Source organism: Somniosus microcephalus, chromosome 18, assembly GCF_052327205.1.
Source record: "Somniosus microcephalus isolate GS21.2 chromosome 18, FLI_Smic_1.0, whole genome shotgun sequence".
Classification (NCBI taxonomy): Eukaryota; Metazoa; Chordata; class Chondrichthyes; order Squaliformes; family Somniosidae; genus Somniosus; species Somniosus microcephalus.
The window spans coordinates 83,486,029-83,513,648 of record NC_141004.1 but is presented as its reverse complement, the minus strand read 5'-3'; the positions used below and the strand labels follow the sequence as shown (position 1 = coordinate 83,513,648).

General features: G+C 46.6%; 1 protein-coding gene across 3 annotated transcripts; it reads right to left on the bottom strand.

The window, feature by feature from the left end:
• Positions 1-459: 459 nt before the first annotated feature.
• On the bottom strand, positions 460-26,636 carry LOC147105418 (mitochondrial glutamate carrier 1-like). 3 transcript variants are annotated; one of them, XM_086011711.1, is made up of 10 exons: positions 26,521-26,636; positions 14,111-14,222; positions 12,135-12,260; positions 11,598-11,653; positions 6,823-6,913; positions 6,287-6,405; positions 5,982-6,177; positions 4,989-5,143; positions 3,176-3,251; positions 460-1,945 (listed from the first exon to the last, which is right to left on the bottom strand). In XM_086011711.1, the coding sequence occupies exons 2-10, from the start codon at positions 14,128-14,130 to the stop codon at positions 1,792-1,794; spliced, it is 993 nt and encodes a 330-aa protein (XP_085867837.1). In that variant the 5' UTR covers positions 14,131-14,222; positions 26,521-26,636; the 3' UTR covers positions 460-1,791. The 3 variants fall into 3 exon arrangements, with proteins under 3 accessions (XP_085867837.1, XP_085867838.1, XP_085867839.1); XM_086011712.1 differs by having other exon boundaries at positions 5,982-6,174; XM_086011713.1 differs by lacking the exons at positions 14,111-14,222; positions 26,521-26,636 and adding an exon at positions 9,191-9,278 and having other exon boundaries at positions 12,135-12,219.
• Between the last annotated feature and the right edge of the window lie 984 nt (positions 26,637-27,620).

The following is a 27,620-nucleotide window of genomic DNA, read 5'->3' as shown; positions in this document are numbered from 1 at the left end:
TTACAAAAGACAAAAAGGAGCAAGACCTCATCTTGGAGATCACAACACTGCAGCCTATTAACTGAGGGGACAGTGCACAAGTGAAGAGAATCACATGAACCAAGTTTGAACTCATATCCTGTGGTTCCCAAACTAGGAAAGGACTAACTTGTATGGAGGTGGGGAGCAGTCAATAAGGATTATTGCTATTCATCAACCCATTTTGGAAGCACACAAAGACACGGGGCAAGAACAAACATCAGCTGTGATGCTCCTGCAGTCAAACAGCCCGATGACACTCAAATGATGGCAATTTGAGATATATTGAAGGCTGACTGTCATCTGTGGAACCATATATGAACAGGGAGGCAATGCAGTCAGGTGGAGGGGCAAGAAATTCATCAAGAAAGATGGCCAAACAGCCCATTACCAGCCGCAACCTCTGACACGTCTATATAGTGTAGTCAAAGACAGACAAAGTAAGGTTACAAAACTCTAGGTTTATTGTCACAGCTCAGTTTGGTTCTGTTTGTAAACAGTTTTACTTCAATGTGTGAATTCAAATATTTGAGAATGGTGCTGTGACTCTGTCAGTCAGTAGATTAAATATTTCATGTAAACCAGTTCAATGGTACAGAAGGCACCATTGTGTTTTAAAAATTAACCAGAGGCATTATTTGTTTCATGACATTTACAATATTACAGTAAAAACACCGAGACAAAGGGTCAGTTACAAACTAGGATGTCAAAGTGTGACACTGTCCCTCCCCTCAGTGGTGTGAATCCCAGTCAACCCACATGGTTTCCCATCTGATGCTAAACAACTCGAGAATCCGGTCTCAGATGGTGCTTTGCGATGAGTTATTTCAGGTTATATAACCTGAATATAGGCACTTTGTGCTACTGTAGTGCCAGTGAGAATGGAATGCTCTAAGAGATGGACCTCAGTCTATAGTCTACTATTCTGCATCTTGGTTGTCCTGTAGACCATAACGTTTTAATGTGCCCGTTGCAATATATGAACATTAAAAGTGGTAATTTTAGTGTTCCAGCCAGACCAAGTGCAGGAAGCACGGCTCCCCGATCTACATGGGCAGATCCAAATCTGGAACAAATCAGATGCCGACACTGAATTCTGCAGTGCTAGATAACTGAATGAGTGGTTTGCACTACCATTGCACAGAAACTATTCCTTCAGTCAGTGCAAAAAGTGCTTCCTGATTTTAGCACCTCCCACCCCCCACAAAATATTAACTTTCACGTCCAGGTAGATGCTGCTTTTCTGAAATGAAGCCACTTTGGGTGAGCTTATTTGGAGTAATATTAGTTTCAATTTCCCCCAAGCATGGACAAAATGGCTTTGCCTTTAAGAGTTTCCAATCTCAAAATTAAGATTGGCTTGGAAAATGTGACCAATACTGTATATAAATGTAGAAAAACATTTTTTTAAATTTTTTTTTTTTAAAGTGTTAAATGTGTGTAACTTCTGTTCCAATTCTTCACAAGCTTAAGTAGAAAAGTACTATGGAGCTGAAGGAGGAAATATAAGTGTGGCCCCTTTAGTTTAAGCACTCTTTCACAACACTCCAAAACAATCTTTCCAAAACCAACCATCTCAAACCATCCTTCAGTAGCTTAAAAAAAAGGTTGATGACCAATATTCTTCCTCCTCCAAACATTATTCCCATATACACAACCACTTTAGGAATCTGAACAATGGCAAAGTAAAAGCGAGTGAATCCTCCAATGTTCCTTGTTTGGGATTTTTCATCGTACAGTCGAATGTAGTCCTTCAGGAATGGATGTAGATATTTAATACACTTCAAACCGTGAAAAATCCAAGACAAATTCTCCAACTCCTACAAAGTAAACCACTTGCGCAATGCCAAAGAGTGGTGCAATGACGAGTGCTCGGCAGCAAGATCCCTTCAGGAATGTAGAAGGACCCTCATTCACCCAGATTTTCCTGCAAAGAACAATTGAATTAATTTCAGAAAACCACAACACTCTATAGAGATTAAAATGAAAATCTCACCATTGCAATGACCATAATTTGAAGGACACGAACCAATTATCACTAACTGCAACGGCTGAACAGGGTAACATTTCTAGCTCCCGATAGCTACCCTACAACCCTCGCTGGACAAATGTATGCAGGGGTGTTGGGTCAGGCTCGGCAGCAATTTGACCCAGAGGTCAAATAATTCTGCCAACATAATCAACCTCCCTCAAGTCTCACACCATCTACACTTGTCATTCCTTTAGCCACAGCCAGAATCTTGGAATTCCCTTGCACCATTGTTGGAGCACCAGCACAAGGAATGCACCAGTTCAAGGTAGTCCATCACTACCTTCTCAGTGTAACTAGGAATAGCCAACAAATGGTGCCCACATTATCAAGAAAATGAAAATAAAGTAAAATGAATGGCTACTCAAGCCAAGTATTAGAGGGTCACCGGCAACATTCCCTTTAAGCTGCAGTCGCGCAGTGCTCTGCAGCTCCTGCAGTCAGCTTTTAAATAGGAAAAACCACGCATGCGCGCTATTTTGATTGGCCAAATTTTTTCTCAAGGGAACACTGGTCACCAGTAAATCTATGCTCCAAAAAAGGAGGGAAAATTGACAACCAACCCCCCCACCAAACGTTAATTCCCTCCTGAAGTCACTGACTCGTGGTGCAGAATGGGAGTTTGCACCAATCCAACACAAATGCATGTCAAAAAGCTCAGTATCAGATGGTACAGCTTCCCCAATTCAAGAGATCAAGACCAAAGCTCCCAGATAACTTGTCAGCATTTCCCCATTCCATTCCGGCAGGGGTTCTTGCCACCATGTAATGTGCAGAACCATCCCAGGGATGTGCTCTGAACTCTGATTCCCTGCAGTCCCATGAGGTGGAGCTAATTTAGGTGGGCATGTCAGCAATGAAACAGCATCCATTAAAGCCTAGGAATGTGTTTCAGTGAACAGTTAGCCATTGGGTTTAGCCCATGTTATTTCATTACAGAAACATGCTGCACCTCATCACAAGAAATGTGTTCCCATAATGCTACTGTGATGTCATAGGTTACAGAATGGACAAGGGGACAAAGTGACTGGTCTGTCTCAACTTGTTTTGTGCTACATTACCCAGTGGGTGGAATCCTGCTTTTTCTCAGACAGCTCACTTCACTTTGCTCACCTAGCACTCACTCACCTTGCGCAGTCCACAATCCCACTGTAAGTTTCTTCATTTGCTCCTCTATGTAGTGACTGAAATCGTGTTTTGATCACTAAAATATGAAAATATATTAATTTACTGTCAAGTAACATACTATTCAGCAGTTTCATAAGTAGCAGCCAACAGGAACTGTTGCAGACTGCTCAACATCCAGTTCTGGACGAGCAGAAATTTTCTCCAATTAAATATTGGGAAGACCAAAGCCATCGTTTCCGGTCCCCACCACAAACTCTGTTCCCTAGGCACCGACTCCATTCCTCTCCCTAACATGTCTGAGGCTGAACCACACTGTTCGCAACCTTGGTGTCATATTTGACCCTGAAATGAGCTTCCACCACATATCCACAGTATAACCAAGACCGCCTATTTCCATCTCCGTAACATCGCCTGTTTCCGCCCCTGCCTCAGCTCATCCGCTGCTGAAACCCTCATCATGCCTTTGTTACCTCTAGACTTGACTATTCCAACACACTCCTGGCTGGCTTCCCATTCTACCCTGCGTAAACTTGGTCATTCAAAACCCGTTGCCTGTGTCCTAACTCGCACCAAGTCCCGTTCACCCATCACCCCTGTGCTCGCTGACCTACATTGGCTCCCGGTTAAGCAACACCTCGATTTCAAAATTCTCATCCTTGTTTTCAAATCCCTCCATGGCCTCGCCCCACCCTATCTTTGTAATCTCCTCCAGCCCCACAACCCCGAGATATCCGCGCTCCTCTAATTTAGCCCTCGAGCATCCCTGATGGTGGTCGTGCCTTCTGTTGCCTAGGCCCCAAGCTCTGGAATTCCCTCCCCAAATCTCGCTACCTCTTTCCTCCTTGAAACCTACCTCTTTGACCAAGCTTTTGGTGACCTGCCCTAATTTCTCCTTATATGGCTTGGTGTCAATTTTTTTGTCGAATACATCCTGTGAAGCACCTTCGGACGTTTTACGTTAAAGGCGCTATATAAATACAAGTTGTTGTAAGTTTTAATTTAAATGAAGTGAGCCGATTCCAGGAATAGATGCCACGTATGCAATATACAGGAAGCATATCACCCTGCTTTAACCTTCTGTGTAACCACCAGCTGAACTAAGCCACTCCCAGGAAGAGGTGCCACATATGCAATATACAGGAAGCACTGTACTGTTGCTAAGTGCCACCCTGCTTTAACTGTCTAACTGCTAACTGAACCACAAGCTTAATTACAAACTTGGAGAATCCTGAATACAAGTGAATAAACTAACTCATTCAGCCGAGAACTACGTGCAGCAAGTCAACTGCAACTGTTTAAGCAACCTGTGGTTTATAATTGGTCATCTATAATTTCAGTGCATCCCACTGATAATTGCTTCCATTTTGTCCCAATTTTACACTCAAATCAACAGTCCATTAAAAAACGGAACTGAACTAATTAATAAGTCTATTTGACCTCTTTAAAGCCAAGTCCAAGTCAATCTCTTAGCAGCCTTGATCTACTCTTGTATTTTTGTTCCCACACTTGCGCTTTTCACTACCTCAGGACGTCCCCAAAGTGCTTTACAACCAATGAAGCATTTTTTACATGTAGTCACGGGGAAATCTCAACTGGCTCAACAGCTGGAGGTGCTACAACGAGTATAAACACCCTAGACTAGAGTTCTTGCTGCTAATTGCTATTTAGCAACCCCTGAAACCAAGGTCAGGCCACACTACTGCATAATCCAACCAGTACACCAATAAATGGTTACCCCGTTCGATAACTATTAATTTGCCCCCATTTTGTGGTAGAAACATCTTTAAGTCACTGTCCAGCATAATATACTTACCATCACATGGGTTGACAGCTACAGCAGCAACGGAACCAGCAACACACCCCGATAAAAATGATTGGACGAAAGAAGCTTTCCCAGCCACTGAATTTTGCCCAACTTTGTTCAGATTGGCAAACAATGGAAAGTAGATGACAGAGAATGGAACATCCCTGTTCATAAAAGGGAACATAATCAATACAGAGAACACGTTTTCTACAAACATACTTGGCAAAGACTACATACTGCTGTCAGTTTATTTACTGCAATTGTATTTACATAGCACGTTAGTCTAAGCATTCTCACCACTCAATAGCTGAGTGAAGGACCTAGGGATCCAGGCACCTTGCTAATTGTAGGTGCAGCCTGTAAATATTTGGCCTGCATCTCCCAACTGACCACAGCAGCAAAAAGGGGAACAGTTTCTCAATTACCACACTGAAAAACACCCAGTGGCATTAGATTTTGTCCTTACAAACTTGGGTTGCATCTGTTGAGAGTATTTTGACCTGTATAATATTAATGTTATTGCTGGGATTAACAGGGCTAATCTGGCATTTGGTAATATCACCAATATCTTGGCACAGCTGTAAAATACTGGTTAACTGTTTCCAATGGTTGAAGGGTCAATAACGAGAGGGTGCAGATTTAAGGTGATTGGCAAAAGAACCAGAGGTGACGTGGGGGAAAACTTTTTTATGCAGCGAGTGGTTAGGATTTGGACTGCGCTGCTTGATCGGGCGGTGGATACAGATTCAATAGAAGCTTTCAAAAGGGAATTGGATAAATACTTGGGAGAAAAAATTGCAGGGATGTGGGGAAAGAGCGGGGGAGTGGGACTGGCTGGATTGCTCCTCGAAAGAGCCAGCGCAGACTCGATGGGCCCAATGGCCTCCTTCTGTAGCTGTGCTATTCTATGATTCTGTTAGTGATGTTTTTTCCTATAGTATAATGGCACATATACACTAAATAAACCTAGTGACAACATGGCAATCATACAGCTATTTGTACCTCAGTATAGTGGCTCCTAATCCTTTGTACAGTCCTCTGAGCCCTTGGGAGTAAAATAAATCCTTGGCAATCTGGATAGCAGACATCGGCCTGGTAACCGCAGCAGGGCCAGCATTGTACGCCCGACTCAGAACTGGGTTGGTGGCCACAGCTTTAGTGGATGAACCTGAAGGCAATGTCAACCTCTGCTGAGCTGCTGCATCAATTCAAACAACAATTTTAGCAACCTCACTCATATTGAATATAATTCTTGCTGCAGGAAGTAGTGTTACTTTATACAGAAAGTGAGTAAATTGGCTAGTTACCTAATCTGCCAGCATCTTGGAGCTGGATTTTCAGCATCTCCATAGGAGTAGTGACAATGACCTGACAGATTCCTGCCCCACAACCGGCCAGCATCTCTTTCAATACATTTAAGCCCGTACTGAAAGGCAAAAAAATATACATTCACTTAAATACCTGTGGAAACCAAGATGCTCCATCATATACTAACCACAAATACAACATAGGCACCAAGTTCAACAAAAGCATTTAAATCTGAACATTTTATACATAATGCAAACTAAGATACCTTTTATACTGAAAACATGTTCTACAGCATTAACATCTAGGGTTGAGAATTTGTCAAAATGAAACTGTACACACTGATACACAAACACCCATAAACTGGGTAGACTAAATGGGCTGCATGTTCTACTCTTCATTATGTAGAGATGAACAAATCCACAAAGCTAACTATATAGCTTCATTCTGTAATGTTGATAAATATAGCGACTTTCCCATTTAATGAACTGAACTCCCAACTTGCTTATGCCAACACTTAAATCAGACAAAAACATACCCATTTTTGGACAAATATTGACGAAAAAAGTCATTTGCAGCGAGTTTAATGGCCTTCTCAGGTGTTACCAATGTCAGGTTCACAGCCGCACCTGTCAGACAAAAACAATCCCCATTGAGTTTTGCTCTCTGTAGCCGCCATTTACATTCAGTTTGGATTATACACAATATGGTGTCTAAATTTAAGACAATAATCCTTTTTTCCTGGCCTTAGCACACCATTGTGTTTTTGCAGCTTTTAAAATAGCCTCCCAAGTAAGTGCTCAGAGATTAAAGCTCTCCAAGAAGACCACCTGATGTAAATAGGGAGGGCTCAACAGAAGGAAGGGGCATCTTCCACAGCGAGTGTGTGGTCTCAAATTCCGGCCAGGTGAACAAAGTGTGTTAACAATTAGACAAGAGCCTGAAGTGTCATTTCTAAGGAAGCTAATACTGCTCCATTTAGTTGACTATGTAGCATACAATTCAGAGCAAGTTCCAGCATGTCAGAAGGTCTGGTTTGACCACAATATTCCCTCCTTCAGTATTTGGGGGTAGAAGCTGCAAGTCCTCAAGTACCAGCTTCTCCAGTGGCTTGGAGCGGCTGCACCACCAGGTGTGGTGCTGAGCCCTGCAGACTAGAAGCTCGCAGCTCATGTTGACTTGGCTGATCACAGCTAGGACTACAGTCGGGTACAGCTGACCTCATCATAGGAGTGTGGATGATTAATCAAGGGTTCCTGATCGCAATGCAAGCATCGTGCAAGGATAGGATCAGATTTGGCCAGGGTGCTCCCACATTGAGCAGCTTGCCAATGTCATCCAAGCTCAAAGAATGGTGACTTGGCCAAGGAACCAGAGAGCTTTCGAAAGATGGGATTTGATCAAATCAGTATATCTATTGGAGAAATTTGTTCAAAGTTCAGAAACTACAAACTGAGAATCTTGAGCACAGCTAGATGGGCTGATGTCTAGATCTTACATAAATGTTAACAAAAAGGTCAGGCATTTGTTTAACGAGAGTTTATGTTAGATACTCCCCTTAAAATTAAGGACCAGTTGCTGCAAAAACTCCAATGTTGGCTAATCCAGGCTTAAAAGGGAATAGGGCGGAACATCTGTTGTGAAATGCAACATCTAAATTGCAGCATTCTAATCACACGTACACAGTTCTAGAGAGGAGGGAGAATAGAAGAGTATCAGAGGCGATGCAGATAGCTATACTTTACACAATATTCTAGCACTGCATGCAGATTAAAGCTTCTGCATCATGGAGTTGCATTTTAAGCAGGAGTGACAGTGCTAACAGGAAGGCTCGAAGACTAGAATATGAAGAATACACGCAACAATGAAGACTCCATGAAATCATTTTTTTTGCTTAGTGCAAAATATCCATTTTAAGGTCACAATTAAACTTTAACTTCTAAATCAAAAAAAAATGTAAGTGAAACATTCTACAATTTTAATTCAACACAAGTGACTATTGTTAGCAACACTTTGCTCCAATAAAGAATGTCAAGGTCAATCACTTGGAATTTAGCACATCCCAGAAAAAGTGGGAGCCAACTTCCCAGTTCACACAAGCTGCAGATTTTACCAGTGAAAAACATGCCATGTTACTCTGGGTAAAGCAGCTTTGCACCTTCCCTGAGCAAGTTTATCAAACAAGTACAGACCGTCACAGTATGAACACGGTTTGGTCCAAGTTAGCTGACTGTGGCTATGGTTGTGGTATGGACACTGTGATGGCTCAGCTATAGCTAAATAACCAGTCAACACATTTTTTACCTTTAGCCCGACCAACACGTCAACACATTTGATTAATCGTGCAGATGACGCTGGTTTCCAGCTAAGTTGTTTAACATCCAAAGGTCAGCACCGATGTTCCCTTTAAGCTGCGCAGCTCTCTGGACCTCCCTCTCTGGACCTCCCTCTCTGGCTCACCAGCTTCTCAATGGGAAAAACTGCGCATGTGGTATTTTGAATGGGCTGCACAGCCCCTTAAAGGGGCCATCACCCCAAATACATCAACAGGAACACTGGTCAGCACATTACACAAAGTTACAAAAATTTATACTAAGTAGATCAAATATTGCTCATTTGGACAGATGAAACTATAGCCCCAAAAAGTCTCTCCATCCCACAATAAAGTCACTACTAAAACTAATAGGTTTAAGATTTCACAGAGTTTCTTTGCAAACCGAACCAAGGCAGAAAGGAAAATCAGCAGAGATTTTACAGACAGCTTAAAGAGTATTAATAAATGGTGGGAGGAAGGAACGAGGCAGATGAGAACATTCTTAGGAAATGAGCAAGGTGGAATCTTTGCTGAAAGTTTTATTTTTTTTTACAAGCAATATAGAAGAGAGAATGAAATGGATCCTAATTACAATAGTAAGTGGTACTGTAAACCATTTAATGGTTTGATCCATCGTGGCTTCGCCAGATCGGCTAGCCCTCAATATCCGTGGCGACCGTCTGTAACATGAAAAACACAGATGCAAACAACAGCATTTCCTCCAAGTTTTTTTTTTAAGCAGTGGACACTTGGCATTAACATCTCCCTTTGTTTGCATTTAAATATCTACAGGACACTGCTTTCCTGAGCTCCTAAACTTAAACAGCTCAACCAATGGGCATGTTTTCAGGAGAGCTCATTCCTGGTCACAGGTGTACTCTGGGGCTGTACCATTAATGGTATTTAACATTAACTTGTTAAACAGCAAGCATACAGGCAGGCTTTGACAAGGGCATGTTTAAGCAAAGTCGAAAACAGGCTAGGCCCAATTCCTTGGAGTCATGTGTATTCTTCTTACTGGCATATACTTCCCCAAAGGCCAGGCTTGAACGCACCCATTAGGTTGTGCTATTCTTCAATACGTTGCACTAGTTCCAGGTTCCCTCTGGTACCATACCCAAATGGCCACGATTTATGCATGAGTTACAAGAGAACATGCTGGCAAGATATTTGACCACAAAGAGCAATATAACCAAGCCAAACACTTCCACTCGGGTTCACTGCATAGCAACCAGGAGAGAACCGACAGATCTCTCCCTCCCTAACTCTGGCTGAGATCAGCTGACCCAGCACAGATTAGTGTGTACCTGGGACCATCTACCTGGAGTTCTTGCCAAACCTCATGGTGCCAGCAGTTCGAGGTTATTCCAGTCTGGCCAGAGAAGCCGTTTGTTTTCAGCCCAAGCCAATGGGACAGTGAAACAAATGACAATAATGCTGCTCAGATGTCAGCAAGTCAATATCCACTTCAGTTCCACCACCTGTTATTTATATCCAAAACATTGTAGCCATTTTCCCTTTAATTATTTTGCTTACATTTTCTCTTCTGCCTTAAACAAAACTAGCCCGCGTGGTCAAGTGCCAGCTCCAACGCTGCCATGGTCTAAATACAATCAGGATGTGCTCACTTCATAGTTGTATCTGACCTGAAGTTCATCACCAGAGTGTTACTAAAACAGTTACTTTGTCTCGTGTTGGTAAACCAAGTGCACCCAGACAAGAGCTCATTGGTCAGTGAGTTTTAGGTTTTATATGATGAACATCTGTGCATTGTATTCCACCATTAAACCTCACCTCCACCCATTGCCCTCCAGAGCATCCAATGCTACATAATTAACAGATTTTTCTGCTTCCCCTGCCCAGATGGAACTTGACTGTTACAACAGTCCCCCTCCACACATAAACTCAGCATTTATGAACTCTACACAAAAGGAAATTGTTGCTGGGAAGACAGAATATTATCCCCTCACTCTAAAGCTCAGACCTGTTTAAGAATTGTGGTGATTATATTAAGAGTTCTGGCTCTGTCAAGTTTCTCATGAGGGCTCCCATTTTTTACACTGCACCAGACAGCATGAAGTGGACTGCATTTCAGCTCAATATAGAAGTGGTTTACCAACAGGAGGAAATCTGTTTAAGGTCATTTGGTAGCAATATGACATGGTGCACTGTAATAGACGGAACCTTAAAGAAGAACATTGTCTCCTGAAAACATGCCCAATTACTGCACAGTTCTCAAACACTTAAGTCAATGCATTGTATTTAGCTATAAACTACAGAGCACAGTGCTGAGCAGCACGAGGCTACACTACCTGAACCAGATCTAGCTACAATTTTACAATGTTCGGGGATTTACTTAAACCTCCAATATACTTCATTCAGACTTTTAATTCCAAGCATACATTACTTGTGACCAACATCACTGTATTTGAGAAATTATGAGGCCTCCAATCTATGCTAGGTTAGCTGATCTAAGCAGTTGCACTCAGCACCCCAAGCCGAAGAATGGCAAAAAGTCTCGTCCTCGCTTTAGGCGCCACCCAGTGACTCCTGCTGGATGTGCAGGCAAGGCGAGGAAAGGACAGGACTCAGCTGACACCCATCACTGCTTAAACATGAAGAATGACAACTGGAAAGGGGTACTAGAGAATTACCAGCACCTGTGGTGCCGAACCCCAATACAAGTCAAGCCATCAGGAGAGGAGGCAAGAAAGTTACAGGGCTTTAGCTGCTTTAATGTGAATGGTGGCAGCATAAGCATGCACTAATGCTATTATATTCAAAAGACATTCAACTTCAGTACAGTCTAAATTCAAGTGTTTGTTACAAACTAAATGTTGAGAATGCCATCTGCACAAGTTTACTGTAAGTTACATAGTGGAAGAAAAGTAGGCTAGTCACCAGTGAGATGTGGCCTCAACAAAAATTCAGTTATCACTGCATAGACCTGCAGACTAGACTTGATGTTGTGAAGCAGAGTGTGGAAGCATATCCCTTACCTCTGTACATTCCAAAATATCCTTCAGATCGCACAGTCTTAATCAGACAGTCCATCCTAGACACACAAGAAAAGGTCGATAACAGGAGGAGCAAGAGAACTCAGATTAACACAACTGCTCAAAAACATTAAATATGAAACACATGTAATCAGCTCCCACCCTCCAGGCTTTATCAGACTTCTAAATTGCAGCAAGGCTCAATTATCAGCTGTCATTTTTCCTTTAAGGAATAAACTGCATTATATACAGATTAATTTGACTATTGCAAACTTTCACTGAAAAGGTCAAGGAGCTGCTCAATGCGCAAGGAAACAAAATAATCACGACTGAAAACACTCATTTAGAAGAATATAAAGCATTTTAGCTTCAAATCAGCTAAAAGTCTTAATTAAAGCACATTGTAGAGTCACAGTAGGGAATAATGCAAGCCAGGAAGTTTGAAAGCTACAATGTGCTCAAATAGCAAATGTATATATTGGAAATGGTGTGAAAATGCTTTCATGCCCTCATTTCAAGATGAGTACGAATGCAACTCACATGCTGGTGTAGGTACGCTGCCCATTCCTTTGGTTCTGCAGCCTGGTTTTGGCCAGGTCTATCGGAAAAACACACGTTACTCCAATCAATCCAGCAACTCCACCATTGATGAGTTTTGCAGGGAGGCTGAGAATCAAACAAAAGCGAGTGAACAGTTAGTTGTAAGCTATACAATATTTTAAAATATAATCTTCAAGCACTAAACACCCAGCAGAACTTTTAAAGCATGACTGAAGATGATGGCTTAGGAGGGTAAATGTACCAGTGTGGTATGAAGCAAGACAGACCAGAGAATCTCTGGTTTCATTACTGGTCTGTGCTTAATTACTCTCAGCTGGAGGCAAGTAGGGACACCAGTGGCCGGAAAGGAGAAAACTCCAACCAGGTTTCCTGCTCCCGATTGTTTACCAGTGATCCCTGCTGGAAGGTGCAGGCACATGGGCATCAGGATCAGCTGGGATACTCTCCAGGGACCAAACATTTGCCAACAACTCACATTAAAGAGTAATTTGGGCAACATATCGACAAGCTACCTATATAGGTGGCGCTATACCTCGGCTGTAAGCACCGTTTGAGGGGAGGGTGGAGGAATATCATTTTCCCAACAATTCAGTGAATATAAGCACGTCAATGAGGACGTAACGAACAGGGTGGATAAAGGGGAACCAGTGGGTGTGGTGTATTTGGACTTCCAAAAGGCATTTGACAAGGTGCCACATAAAAGATTATTGCACAAGATAAAAAAAAATCACAGGATTGGGGGCAATATACTGGCATGGGTGGAAGATTGGCTATCTAACAGAAAAGAGAGTTGGGATAAATGGTTCGTTCTCAGGCTGGCAATCAGTGACTAGTGGTGTTCCGCAGGGGTCAGTGCTGGGACCCCAACTCTTTACAATCTATATTAACGATTTGGAGGAAGGGACCGAGTGCAACGTATCCAAGTTTGCCGACGATACAAAGATGGGAGGGAAAGCAGTGAGTGAGGAGGACATAAAAAACCTGCAAAAGGACAGACAGGCTAAGTGAGTGGGCAGAAATTTGGCAGATGGAATATAATGTTGGAAAGTGTGAGGTTATGCACTTTGGCATAAAGAAAATCAAAGAGCAAGTTATTATCTAAATGGAGAGAAACTGCAAAGTGCTACAGTACAAAGGGATCTGGGGGTCCTGGTGCATGAAACACAGGTTAGTATGCAGGTACAGCAGGTGATCAGGAAGGCCAATGGAATCTTGGCTTTTATTGCAAGGGGGATGGAGTATAAAAGCAGGGAAGTCTTGCTGCAGTTATACAGGGTACTGGCGAGGCCACACCTGGAATACTGCGTACAGTTTTGGTTTCCATATTTAAGATAGACTTGCTCTCGAGGCAGTTCAGAGAAGGTTCACTCGGTTGTATCCGGAGATGAGGGGGTTGACTTATGAGGAAAGGTTGAGCCTCTACTCATTGGAGTTCAGAAGAACGAGAGGCGATCTTATCGAAACATAAGATTGTGAGGGGGCTTGATCGGGTGGATGCGGTGAGGATGTTTCCACTAATGGGTGAGACTAGAACTAGGGGGCATAATCTTAGAATAAGGGGCTGCCCTTTCAAAACTGAGATGAGGAGAAACTTCTTCACTCAGAGGGTAGTAAATCTATGGAATTTTCTACCCCAGAGAGCTGTGGAAGCTGCAACATTAAATAAATTTAAAACGTAGATAGACAGTTTCATAGCAGATAAGGGAATTAGGGGTTACAGGGAGAGGGCAGGGAAGTGGATGCGAGTCTAGGTTCGGATCAGCCATGATCCTATTGAATGGCGGAGCAGGCCCGAGGGGCCGTATGGCCTACTCCTGCTCCTTATGACTTGGCTAATGCAGACCTGAAGCTCCCAGGTTGCATCATTCTCTGGACAGAGGTAGAAAGCTACACAAAAGAATGAGGAGGTGGTAAATAGTACACATCTAACTTATGAAAAGCAGGAACGTGCCTACCTGATTTGGTTGTTGGACATAGCTGCAATATTCTTCAAAGTATGCAGAAACAAGATGGTTACAGAAGTTCACACGTCACAACTGAATGGTTCCGGGAAGTGCAGCCTGGATTCTGCAGAACAAATGAAGTCTTTGAGCTTGCTTCAACAGTCACACATCAATGACCAACACAAGCCCCATGTGCAGATCAGCCCAGAGTAGGCCGACCCAGCCAGATCTTCGTTACCAGCCAGATCTTCGTTACCATTCAGAGCCTCAAAGTGGTAGCCCCATTCTAAAAGGAGTCATTCCTCACCTCACTGCACCCACACATACTTTCCACCAGCAGTCACTGGATAGCAATCACGAGCAGGAACATCTTGGTTGATTTCCTCCCCACCCATCCCAGTCATCACGCAGCCAAATTGAAGCATTCAGCTAACCAGAGACCAGGGTTCAAATTCTAGACTTTCTAGTTCGTACATGTTGGTACTAACACTGGGCTATCCAGGTTTACGGTCACCTATTTATTCAGCGGCACATTTAAGGGGAGAAATTGGCCTCCTTTGTGCTTCCCGTTAGCATCTCCAGGGGCAATAACGAGGCGCTAAGGGCTTATCGACTGGGCATGGTGAAATTACAGACGCCCATGAACTTCCATGGTGGGTTACCATCTTGATCTCCCACACCCGAGATTGTGACGTCTTCCAGTGCGCAGTGCCCCGGAAGTAAAATTCGCTTCTGCCCCCTGCAGCATCGCTGGGTGTCAACAACAGCAGCTGCAGGAGGCATTGTCACCTCGGCTGGCCACTTGGGGAGCGCTATTTAAAGGCAGTGGTGGTCAGGTAGGACAAAATTTACTTATGTCCCCATTTTGGTGCCTCCTGTTTTCTTTTGCCCTCCGCGATTGCTCAGCCCTGCACTCAGTGCTGGGGGCTGCTATGCACGTTGTGCAGGTGCCATCGTCCAACAGACACAGCCTGAAGATTCACTCAATGCAGCATTGATCCTTCCCTTTAAGGGAGGGAAGGAGCCTGTAAAGACAGCAGCGATGCCCCGAACATTGCTCAGCACTCTGCCGATATCGCCCCCTCACTCCCTTTAGCGCTCTAAGGGAAGTGGTAGCGCTTGATTTAGCTCCACTTCCCTCTGAGCACTAAAGCAGAAGTTCCCAGCAGCAGCAAATCTTTTTCTCCCAGTGATACTTTTGCACTCCCTGAAAAGTTATTGCCCCAAATGCGGCGCTACGTAATTTCTAGCCCTTAATCTCTACCATGTCATATACACCAAGTTACTCTGAAGCCCATCCTCCAAGGTGATGGAGTTAATCCAATCCTTGCCAGATTGAGCATTCAGCAGAATACTCGACTGAAACAGATGCTGAAACTCTATAGACATGAAGAAAAATATCATGTGGCTGTGGCTAGAATTCAAGCTGCTGGATATAAAAGGCATGTCAAAACATGCCACCTGGAATGGGCAGACACATGGCAGATGAAATTCAACGTAGAAAAGTGAGGGGTAAAACATTTTGGTAGGAAGAATGGGGAGAGACAATACATGCTCCAATGGTACAATTTTAAAAAGGGGGTGCAAGAGATGACAGACCTGGGGTACAAATCTTTGAAAGTGGCAGGACAGACAGGTCAACAAAGCAGCTAATAAAGCATATGGGATCCTAGGCTTTATAAATAGAGGCAGAGTACAAAAGCCAGGAAATTATGCTAAACTATGTAAAACACTAGTTTGGCCCCAGCTGGGCACCACAATTTAGGAAGGTCATGAAGGCTTTGGTGAGGGTACAGAAGACATTTACCAGAATGGTTCCAGGGATGAGGGATTACAGTTAAATGGATAGACTGGAGAAGCTGGGGTTGTTCTCTTTGGAGCAGAGAACACTAAGAGGAGATTTGATCGAGGTGTTTAAAATGATGAAGGGTTTAGATAAGAGTAAATAACGAGAAACTGTTTCCAATGGCTGATGGGTCGCTAATGAGAGCGCAGATTTAAAGGTGATTGGCCAAAGAACCAGGGACGACATGAGGATTTTTTTTTTAACGCAGTGAGTGGTTAGGATTTGGAATACACTGCCTGATAGGGTGGTGGACACAGATTCAATAGCCTTCAAAAGGAAACGGGATAAATACTTGGAGAAAAAATTGCAGGGATCCGGGGAAAGAGCAGGGACTAACTGGATTGCCCTTTGAAAGAGTCGGCCCAGACTCGACAGGCTGAGCGGCCTCCTCCTGTGCTGCACTATTCGATACAGGATACCATTCAGTACTGTGAGAAAAGTGTGCGTGGGGGGGAATGCATTGTGCATTTTCAGAGTCACAGAATGATTACAGCACGGAAGGCGGCCATTGAGCCCATCGATCCCGTGCCGACTCTCAGCTAGTCCCACTCCCTCAGCCCTACAATTTAGTTTCCCTTCAGATACTTATCCAATTCCCTTTTGAAAGACAAGATTGAATCTGCCGCCACCATCTTTTCAGGCAGTGCATTCCAGATCGTAACCACTCGCTGCGTAAAAAGTTTCTTACATCGCCCTTGGTTCTTCTGCCAATCACTGTAAATCTGTGTCCTCTGGTTCTCGGCCCCTCTGCCAATGGGAACAGTTTCTCTATCTACTCTGTCCAGACCCCCTCATGATTTTGAACACCAATCAAATCTCCTCTGCTCCAGGGAGAGCAACCCCAGCTTCTCCAGTCTATCAACATAACTGAAGTCCCTCATTTCTGGAATCATTCTTGTAAATCTTTTCTGCACCTTCCCTCAGGCCTTCACATCCTTCCTAAAGTGTGGTGCCTAAAATGGGACACGGTGCTCCAGTTGGGGCCAAAGCTGTGTTTTATACAGGTTCATCATCATTTCCACACTTTCGTACTCTACCTCTATTGATGAAGCCCAGGATCCCGTATGCTTTAACTACTTTCTCAACCTGCCCCTCCACCTTCAACGATTTGGGCACACATACCCCCAGGTCTCGGTTCGTGCACCCCCTTTAGAATTGTACCATTTAGTTTATATGTCCTCTCCTCATTCTTTCTTTTCTGTTCTGTCCAAAGGATTCCACAAAATGCTACAGAATTGCAATGCAGTCAGTATTTGTAATCTAACAGAGGCCAGATATGAATCGCAGTCTAGGCTCAATGCAGCTCCTTCAGCTATCTAACCAACCAATTCCACATCCTCATTGCAGCTGTGAAAATACTACTGAGAACTTTCAAAGTGATAATGTTCCATTTAGTCAACACTAGGAATTGTGTCTGCCATAGTTTAAAACTTTCTACCACCTATGAAAGCTAATTCCCAAGTCAATTAGTTTAATAAACAAAGTCTAAAGCCCAACGAGTGAGCATCAATGGACTCTTGACCTCAGCACAAGGCAGACGATGTTGGGTTACTGTGTCATGGAATATTACAAATCAACAAATTACCTGAAGCAAAAGTAAAAAGGAGTGAGGGGGTGTGGGGAATAAAGAAATATGCTCGTCCATGAGGCTCAATCCTAAAATCAGCAAGCTATTAAGTTGCAACGGTTTTGTAACATGATCTGCATTTTCAGACCATATAACCCTTTAGATGACTTATTCTTGGTATGAACATGTAATTCTGCCACGAGGGATGCATGCTCAAAGCACGCCAATTCCATTCTTAACCTCACCACCATAGTACGCATGACATGACTTCATTCCACTCTGCAGTCACCTGGATGAACAAATCAGTAGACTGGAATTATTCTGACAGTCCCCATCCATACAAAATTTACCTCTGCGTCTGGCAGAAAGCTGCTTTACCAATAAGGCTAGAAAGTAGGTATATCACTGGAAATTAATCCATCCGTCCGAGCCAAGCAATTTTCAATAGATCAATCGTTTAAGGAGCAAGTTAATAAAATATGGAGATTGGAGAGTTAATTTCACTTCGGCACAAAAATCTCACCATTGGAAGGGAGAGAAACGAATTTAATTCTGGCCTTTTGAAAGCTACACTGATATTCGCACACCATGTTCAAAGCTATGAGGTTACTAACATTCTCAGCAGTCACAGAAATAGCACTTAACACAAGTTTCCAGCATATTTTTAAAAACCTCAAAAAGGGCTTAATGTCAGTGTTTCGGAAACCACCAGATTACTTGTGTTCTGAGAAATAAATGCTGGCTCACAGAATTAAACGCAATTTGACTTCGCACTGTGTTGCTTACAACAGTGCATTCAGCAGAAATTGCACCCACCCCTTCACAGCGGACAAGTAGGTAGACTTCGTGTCAAGGCCACATATCCTTATTTTCTAATCAGAGTTTAGATAACGTTTTGCACTGCAAATATTTGAATCATCAATTTTAGTGTAAAAAGCACTAGACAAATATATACCACAGCAATGTTTGTCATTATTTGTACCGCCTACTGCTAGATGATTGAGCCTGCACTCCCAAAACAGTTCAGGAATCCCACCCCAATCACGGTTTTGCCACACGCGGATTTCAAGTATACACGGTTTCCTCTGACAAATTTTGCGTATACGCGGTTTTTAATTTTCAAGTTTCACGGGTCGCGCTTCAAAACACGAGACTCCATTCATCCGCGCTGCTCTTTTCAGCATATTTACTACCAGGCGTGGTTTTGCTCCACTTGTGGAAATAGTGTGTGTGAATGTCGTCTCGTTGCTACCCATTTTGCCTTTAATTACAGTATTGTTCCGTTTAGCCCTTAATCATGGCCCCTAAGCGTAATCTCAGTGGTAAAGGTGAATCAATAGCTAAAAGGGCAAGGAATCTACAGCCTGATGACGTCGAGGAGTTGATGGAGGAGGACTTTGATGAGCTGATACAGCATTCTAGTGAGGCAGAGGACGAAGATATGGTAGAGAAGTCAAAGATGACAAGTGCCAACCTTAGCAAGGCAATGCTCCTTGCCAATAATCTCTCGGACCTCTATGGAGATTGACCCATTCTTGGAGCGTAGTTTAAAATTCAAGCGAGGTTTGGAGGATTTAATGAGACCATACAAGCAGGTCCAGAAAGATATTCAGAAAAAGAGTCAACCATCCATCGCAGAATTCTTCAAGAAACCGCAGTTGATGACCCAGTTGCATCAACCAGCCACGATGTCGCTTCTCTGCATTCACCCCCCCTCGATTGATGATCTTTTTTATTGTGTTACTTAAAATAAAGCAACTTACTTAGGCTCTGATGAGTGTAAATGTGGCAGCGTTCCCCCGAACCCCATTTTTCCCCATAAGGTCTTATATTTGCCAACCGCGGTTTTACCAACCACGGGGGTTTTCAGGGACGTATCCCCTGCGGTTGGGGAGGGATCACTGTATATAGTATGGAAAAAAAATTTGTGAAGCCACGCAATCCCAATAACAAGCTCAAGTAAAAACATAAATCTATCTCCTAGACAATGCCACAGCACTCTGATCACAGACTCCAGCATGGTGATAACAAACGCTCACTACATTTTCCACAGGAAACCCCTGAACTTTCTTACTACTAAAAAACCGGATCACTGTAGGTCCATTCGTGTTATTCTGTGTGCCTTTTCCACCCCAAGTTTAATGTTGAAGCCAATAAAACTTTTTAAAAGCTTTGAAGCAAAACAGCAATTTGCAAATATTGAAAACTAGTTGTTGAGAAAGGCAAATAAATACAGGAAGTGACAAGATGGAAAATGCAATGAATGAATAACTAAAATACAGGAAACTTTCGTTTAACCGGAAGTTAAATGTCCGGAAAGCTCTATCTACCGGCAAAATTCAGGAGCCGTTTCCTATAAGTTTTTTTTATTTCTCGTTGCTTTTTTTCCCCCAGTCAGGCTCTGCAAGGTCTAGCTGAAGCTGTTGCTTAGCTACGGAGATGCTTTTAAGCTGTGGCCGACTGTTTTGAAGCTGTTGCTAAGCAACAGGGTTTGTTGATTCTCACGGAGCTGAAAAGCTCCATGTTTTAACATTAGCGCTGGTTTCTACCGCAGTTTTGATGGTACGGCACCAGCTCAGTCCCGTCAGTGCCGGATACCAGAAAGTTTCCTGGATCAGAAAACAAAGAAAATGGCATCAGTCTGAATTGTAGAATCACAGAAACCCCACAGTGCAGATAGAGGCCATTTTGGCCATTCGAGCCTGCACCGACACATATCCCACCCGATCCCCGTAACCCCACGTATTTAATCCCCCCAACACTAAGGGTCAATTTATCATAGCCAATCAACCTAACCCGCACATCTTTGGACTGTGGGAGGAAACCGGAGCACCCGGAGAAAACCCACGCAAACACGGGGAGAATGTGCAAACTCCACACAGACAGTCGCCCGAGGCCGGATTCGAACCCGGGTCTCTGGCGCTGTGAGGCAACAGTGCGAACCACTATGAGAGTGTGGATTTACTAAGGCATTGACTCATGGAGTCATTGTGAGGAGTATTTTTTGCATGTGATCAGTAATTACACCACAGGATGCCGTCACACTGAATGTAAATTATGTACCTGGCAGCAAATATCTGTAGAGCTAAGAAACTAATGCCATTAGCTTGGAAATAGTTGTATGACTTGTTCTGTTAATTCTTCCATGTAACTATCAGCCTCTACAAGGTAAATTTCAGAGGCTTCTACCACCTGTACAAAAATACATCACTGCCCAAGTGGTACAGGAATTTAGTTATGACTCAGCATAATCACAAAAAATGCTGAAATGTGACAAAATGGCACCAAATCCAGAGAGCCTGATATCTCTGCAACACAAGTGGTTGCCATTTACATGGGACGAGCCTCCCAGCATGTATAATAGCATTCCTTAAAAGAACTACAACTCTGAATGGGGCCTCGAAGCTGAGCCATATAGACCATAAAGGTTCCAGGTTCATTTCCCAGTCTGCACGGATGATCTCATCCAAATTGGGGCTGCTACAAATATGCTTCAGCACGCCTGGGTTAGGGAGTGGAGTCAGACAGTAATCCTGCTCCAATGTAATCTAATATCCTGCTAGAAGTGCATAAATGTAGAGAGGATCAATTTTAATTCCCACATCAACAATGGCCACTTTGACGAGGTACCAAGGATGACAGAACAATGCCCAGGCAAGGGGTCAACGGGAAGGGAGAAATCAAGAGACTCACTGGCTGTGGATTGATCAGAGGTCACAGGACATAATAGTGCACGTGTCAGAGTCAGAGAGTTCTACAGCACAGAAAGAGGCCCTTCGGCCCATCGTGTCTGCGCCGCCCATCCATCCCTGTCCAGTCTAATCCCAGTTTCCAGCATTTGGTCCATAGCCTTGTATGCAATGGCATTTCAAGTGCTCATCCAAATGCTTCTTGAATGTTGTGAGGGTTCCTGCCTCTACCACCCTTTCAGGCATTGAGTTCCACATTCCAACCACCCTCTGGGTGAAAAAGTTCCTCCTCAAAGCCCCTCTAAATCTCCTGCCCCTTACCCTGAATCTATGCCCCCTTGTTATTGACCCCCCCCTACTAAGGGGAAAAGTTCCTCTTTGTCTACCCTATCTATGCCCCTCATCATTTTGTACACCTCAATCAGGTCCCCCCTCAGCCTTCTCTGCTCCAAGGAAAACAACCCCAGCCTGTTTAGTCTTTCTTCATAGCTGAGGCGCTCCATCCCAGGTAACATCCTGGTGAATCTTCTCTGCACCCTCTCCAAAGCAATCACATCCTTTCTATAGTGAGGCGACCAGAACTGCACACAGTACTCCAGCTGTGGCCTCACCAGCGTTTTGTACAGCTCCATCATAACCTCCCTGCTCTTATATTCTATGCCTCGGCTAATGAAGGCAAGTATCCCATATGCCTTTTTAACCACCTTATGTACCTGTTCCGCTGCCTTCAGGGATCTATGTACATGTACACCAAGGTCCCTCTGACCCTCTGTACTTCCTAGGGTCCTACCACTCATTGTGTATTCCCTTGCCTTATTTCTCCGTCCAAAATGCATCACCTCGCACTTTTCAGGGTTAAATTCCATTTGCCACTTTTCCGCCCATCTGACCAACCCGTTTATATCGTCCTGTAGCCTGAGGCTTTCCTCCTCGCAATTTACCACCCCACCAATTTTCGTGTCATCTGCGAACTTACTGATCATACCTTTCACATTCTCATCCAAATCATTTATGTAGATCACAAACAACAAGGGACCCAGCACCGATCCCTGAGGTACCCCACTGGACACAGGCTTCCAGTCACAAAAGCATCCTTCGACCATCACCCTCTGCCTCCTGCCACTCAGCCAGTTTAGGATCCAACGCGCCAAGGCACCCTGGATCCCATGGGCTCTTACCTTCTTGACCAGTCTCCTATGCAGGACTTTGTCAAAAGCTTTACTGAAGTCCATGTAAACCACATCCACAGCATTTCCCTCATCCACCCCCCTAGTCACCCCCTCGAAAAATTCAATCAGATTTGTCAGACATGATTTACCCTTGACAAAGCCATGCTGACTATCCCCGATTAATCCTTGCCTCTCCAAGTGGAGACTAATTTTGTCCCTCAGAATTTTTTCCAATAATTTCCCTACCACAGATGTTAGGCTCACTGGCCTGTAATTCCCTGGTTTATCCCTGCTACCCTTCTTGTATAATGGTACTACATTAGCTGTTCTCCAGTCCTCTGGTACATCCCCTGTGGCCAGAGAGGTTCTGAAAATTTGTGTCAGAGCCCCTGCAATCTCCTCCTTTGCCTCCCACAGCAGCCTGGGATACATCTCGTCCAGGCCTGGGGATTTATCCACTTTTTAGCCTGCTAAAACCGCTAGCACCTCCTCCCTCTCGATGCTAATATGTTCAAGTATGTCACAGTCCCCTTGCCCGATTTCTATGTCTGCATCGTCTCTCTCCATAGTGAACACCGATGCAAAAAATTCATTTAAAACCCCGCCTACATCATCTGGCTCTACACACAGATTGCCACTTTGGTCCCTAATGGGCCCTACCCTTTCCCTGGTTATCCTCTTGCCCTTAATATACTTATAAAACATCTTAGGATTTTCCTTTATTTTGCTCGCCAGTGTTATTTCATGGCCCCTCCTCTCCCTCCTAATTTCTTTTTTAAGTATGCCCCTGCATTTTTTATACTCTAGGGCTTCTTCCGTCTTTAGTAACTGCCAAAAGCCCCCCTTTTATTTCTAATGCATTTTTGTATATCCCTTGTCATCCAAGGTTCCCTTTGCTTGTTGGTCCCCCCCCCCCTTGACCTTTACAGGAACATGTTGGCGTTGTACTCTCTCTATTTCCCTTCTGAAAGTCTCCCACTGTTTTGATGTGGATTTTCCTATAAGTAGCTGCTCCCAGTCCACTTTGGCCAGATCCTGCCTTATCATATTAAAATCGGCCTTCCCCCAATTTAGAACCCTTATTTCCGGGCCGTCTTTGTCTTTTTCCATGACCACCTTAAATCTCACCGAATTATGGTCACTGTCGCCAAAATGCTCTCCTACTGACACTTCCACCACTTGCCCGGCTACATTCCCCAGAATTAGGTCCAGTATCGCCCCCTCTCTTGTAGGACTTTCTACATGTTGGCTCAAAAAGCTCTCCTGGATGCACTTTAAGAATTCTGCACCCTCTAAGCCTTTCACACTCTGACTATCCCAATTAATATTGGGGAAGTTGAAATCCCCCACTATTATTACCCTATTATTTTCACACTTTTCTGAGATTTGCCTACATATCTGTTCCTCTATCTCCCCCTGACTGTTTGGGGGCCTATAGTACACTCCCAGCAAAGTGCTTGCCCCCTTTTTGTTTTTAAGTTCTACCCATATGGCCTCATTAGAGGAACCCGCTATCATCCCTCCTTACAGCAGTAATTGATTCCTTAATTAATATTGCAACACCCCCTCCCCTTTTACACCCCCCTCTGTCTCGCCTGAAGATTCTATACCCCGGAATATTGAGCTGCCAGTCCTGACCCTCCCTCAACCATGTCTCCGTGATAGCAACAATATCGTACTCCCATGTGTTCAGCAACAACTTCAGTTCATCCACCTTATTTGCAAGACTCCTTGCATTAAAATAAATGCCTTCCAGCCCTGCCATGTTCCCTTTTGCCTTCACATATTTGCTCTGCCTTGTTTTTTCCTCTGTATTTGGCTATAAATCACCCCCTGCTATAGCTCCACTCTGTACCTCATTGAGACAGAACCACAGTACATAATGTTAAATCTAGATAACTCATCATAAGGATTCTAGAACTCATTCAACATACTTTAATAAAAATCAGAAATGCCAATATATGTATAATAGATACAGCAACACTTACAGGTGGCCATTTTTTAAAATTTCTTTCCCTCACCATCTTGAGGTCCTCCATAGTAAATGAGGAAGCGCCTGCTCCAAAGCCACGAGCTAACATGCCTGTAGCTTTTAAGTCAAAAAATGTAATGGTTGCTGATAGAAAACCTTAAGTTTTAGTAATGTGGGTACTTTACCAAGTAGAATGCCCAGAAATGAATTACCACTTTTAAACACCACAAACTTCTGTTCCTGGGTTTAGGTCATGCGTGTATTCAATATAGCCATAGCAAGTCAATTCTCACCCAAATGCAAGCACCTCCCATGAAACTACTTAAAATTCCCAGTTAAGCAAGTAATTAAGAATCATAGAATTCCCCTCACTGTTCAGCTGGTGTAATCAGATGATTTAATCTGTGGGCACTTCCCAGTATTGATTACACACACACACAAAACTGAGGCTGAAGATACTGGACACAACCTTGTTTAGCTGTTTCCCCCCTGAAATCTGGTCTGAATCCCTGTGTCGAAAGTCAAGGCAACACTATTTCACAACTGTTATATTATAAAAGTTACAATGAAGGATCACGTGTGGCTACCCGAAAGTGCAATGAGAGGCTCCATCACCATAGCTCACAACGATCAAACTGGGTTGGCATAATTCGGCCAACTGGATTTAGCTGTTTCACTGGAACGAAGTGACACTTGGGCAATTATACTGACACCATCGAGATCTTTCACAGCCCCTTTTACTGGGGGAAGCTGGAACATGCTACTCACAGAATGAATAAACTGATGTTTGAACATCGTTATGGTCAGGAAATCGCTGCCTGAAAGGGCAGTGGCAACAGATTCAACAGTAACTTTCAAAAGGGAATTGGATAAATACTCGAAGGGGAAAATTCGCAGGGAGTGGGAAGCTCTTGGAGAGCCGGCTCAGGCGCGAATGGTCTGTGTGCGCCGGGTCACCCAGTGGACCGCCCCCGCTTATGCTGGGCACAGTGCAGGAAGCCGGCTGGGGCAGCGACCAGTGCACGAATAGCCACACACACACCATTGACCATTCCCCCGGAGACCCGGCACCAGGAGCACCGCCCCCGGGCCGGCGTCCACTGACCATCCCCCCCCCCGGGCCAGCACCCACTGACCGATCCCCCCCTCCCCCGGGCCGGCGCCCACTGACCATTCCCCCCCCCCCCGGGCCGGCGCCCACTGACCATCCCCCACCCCCCGGGCCAGCACCCACTGACCGATCCCCCCTCCCCCGGGCCGGCGCCCACTGACCATTCCACCCCCCCCCCCCCCGGGCCAGCACCCACTGACCGATCCCCCCTCCCCCGGGCCGGCGCCCACTGACCATTCCCCCCCCCCCCCCCGGGCCGGCGCCCACTGACCATCCCCCCCGGGCCAGCACCCACTGACCGATCCCCCCTCCCCCGGGCCGGCGCCCACTGACCATCCCCCCCGGGCCAGCACCCACTGACCGATCCCCCCCCCCCCCCGGGCCGGCGCCCACTGACCATCCCCCCCGGGCCAGCACCCACTGACCGATCTCCCCCCCCCCCCGGGCCGGCGCCCACTGACCATCCCCCCCGGGCCAGCGCCCACTGACCATCCCCCCCGGGCCAGCACCCACTGACCGATCCCCCCCGGGCCGGCGCCCACTGACCATCCCCCCCGGGCCAACACCCACTGACCATCCCCCCCGGGCCAGCACCCACTGACCGATCCCCCCTCCCCCGGGCCGGCGCCCACTGACCATTCCCCCCCCCCCCCCGGGCCGGCGCCCACTGACCATCCCCCCCGGGCCAGCACCCACTGACCGATCCCCCCTCCCCCGGGCCGGCGCCCACTGACCGATCCCCCCTCCCCCGGGTCAGCACCCACTGACCATTCCCCCCCCGGGCCGGCGCCCACTGACCATTCCCTCCCCCGGGTCAGCACCCACTGACCATTCTCCCCCCCCCCCCCGGGCCAGCACCCACTGACCGATCCCCCCCCTCCCCCGGGCTCGGCGCCTGTTTGGCCCACTGCAGTGAGCAGCTGTAACTGTGAAGCTGGGGAAGAGCCGCCCAGTCTCAGCACCGCCGCACTCACCCGGCGCCGGCTCAGAGCGCGAAGCCCAGCCCAGGCCTAGCCCCGCCGGAACGGTGGCGCCTCCCATACAATGGCGCGGTGCCGCGGGACTCACCGCTCGGCTTCCCCTCTGGGTGGCGGCTCGGCTCTGTTGGCGGGACGGGCGGTGAGGAGACTCGGGGCCGGGGCGGGCGGTGAGGAGACTCGGGGCCGGGGCGGGCGGTGAGGAGGGCCCGGGCGGTGAGGAGGCTCGGGGCCGGGGCGGGCGGTGAGGAGGCTCGGGGCCGGGACGGGCGGTGAGGAGACTCGGGGCCGGGACGGGCGGTGAGGAGACTCGGGGCCGGGACGGGCGGTGAGGAGACTCGGGGCCGGGACGGGCGGTGAGGAGGCTCGGGGACGGGACGGGCGGTGAGGAGACTCGGGGCCGGGACGGGCGGTGAGGAGGCTCGGGGCCGGGGCGGGCGGTGAGGAGGCTCGGGGCCGGGGCGGGCGGTGAGGAGACTCGGGGCCGGGGCGGGCGGTGAGGAGGCTCGGGGCCGGGGCGGGCGGTGAGGAGACTCGGGGCCGGGGCGGGCGGTGAGGAGACTCGGGGCCGGGGCGGGCGGTGAGGAGACTCGGGGCCGGGACGGGCGGTGAGGAGGCTCGGGGCCGGGGCGGGCGGTGACTCGGGACGGGCGGTGAGGAGACTCGGGGACGGGACGGGCGGTGAGGAGGAGACTCGGGGCCGGGACGGGCGGTGAGGAGACTCGGGGACGGGACGGGCGGTGAGGAGGAGACTCGGGGCCGGGACGGGCGGTGAGGAGACTCGGGGCCGGGACGGGACGGGCGGTGAGGAGACTCGGGGCCGGGGCGGGCGGTGAGGAGGCTCGGGGCCGGGACGGGCGGTGAGGAGACTCGGGGCCGGGACGGGCGGTGAGGAGGCTCGGGGCCGGGACGGGCGGTGAGGAGGCTCGGGGACGGGACGGGCGGTGAGGAGACTCGGGGCCGGGACGGGCGGTGAGGAGACTCGGGGCCGGGACGGGCGGTGAGGAGGCTCGGGGCCGGGGCGGGCGGTGAGGAGGCTCGGGGCCGGGGCGGGCGGTGAGGAGACTCGGGGCCGGGGCGGGCGGTGAGGAGGCTCGGGGCCGGGGCGGGCGGTGAGGAGACTCGGGGCCGGGGCGGGCGGTGAGGAGGCTCGGGGCCGGGGCGGGCGGTGAGGAGACTCGGGGGCGGTGA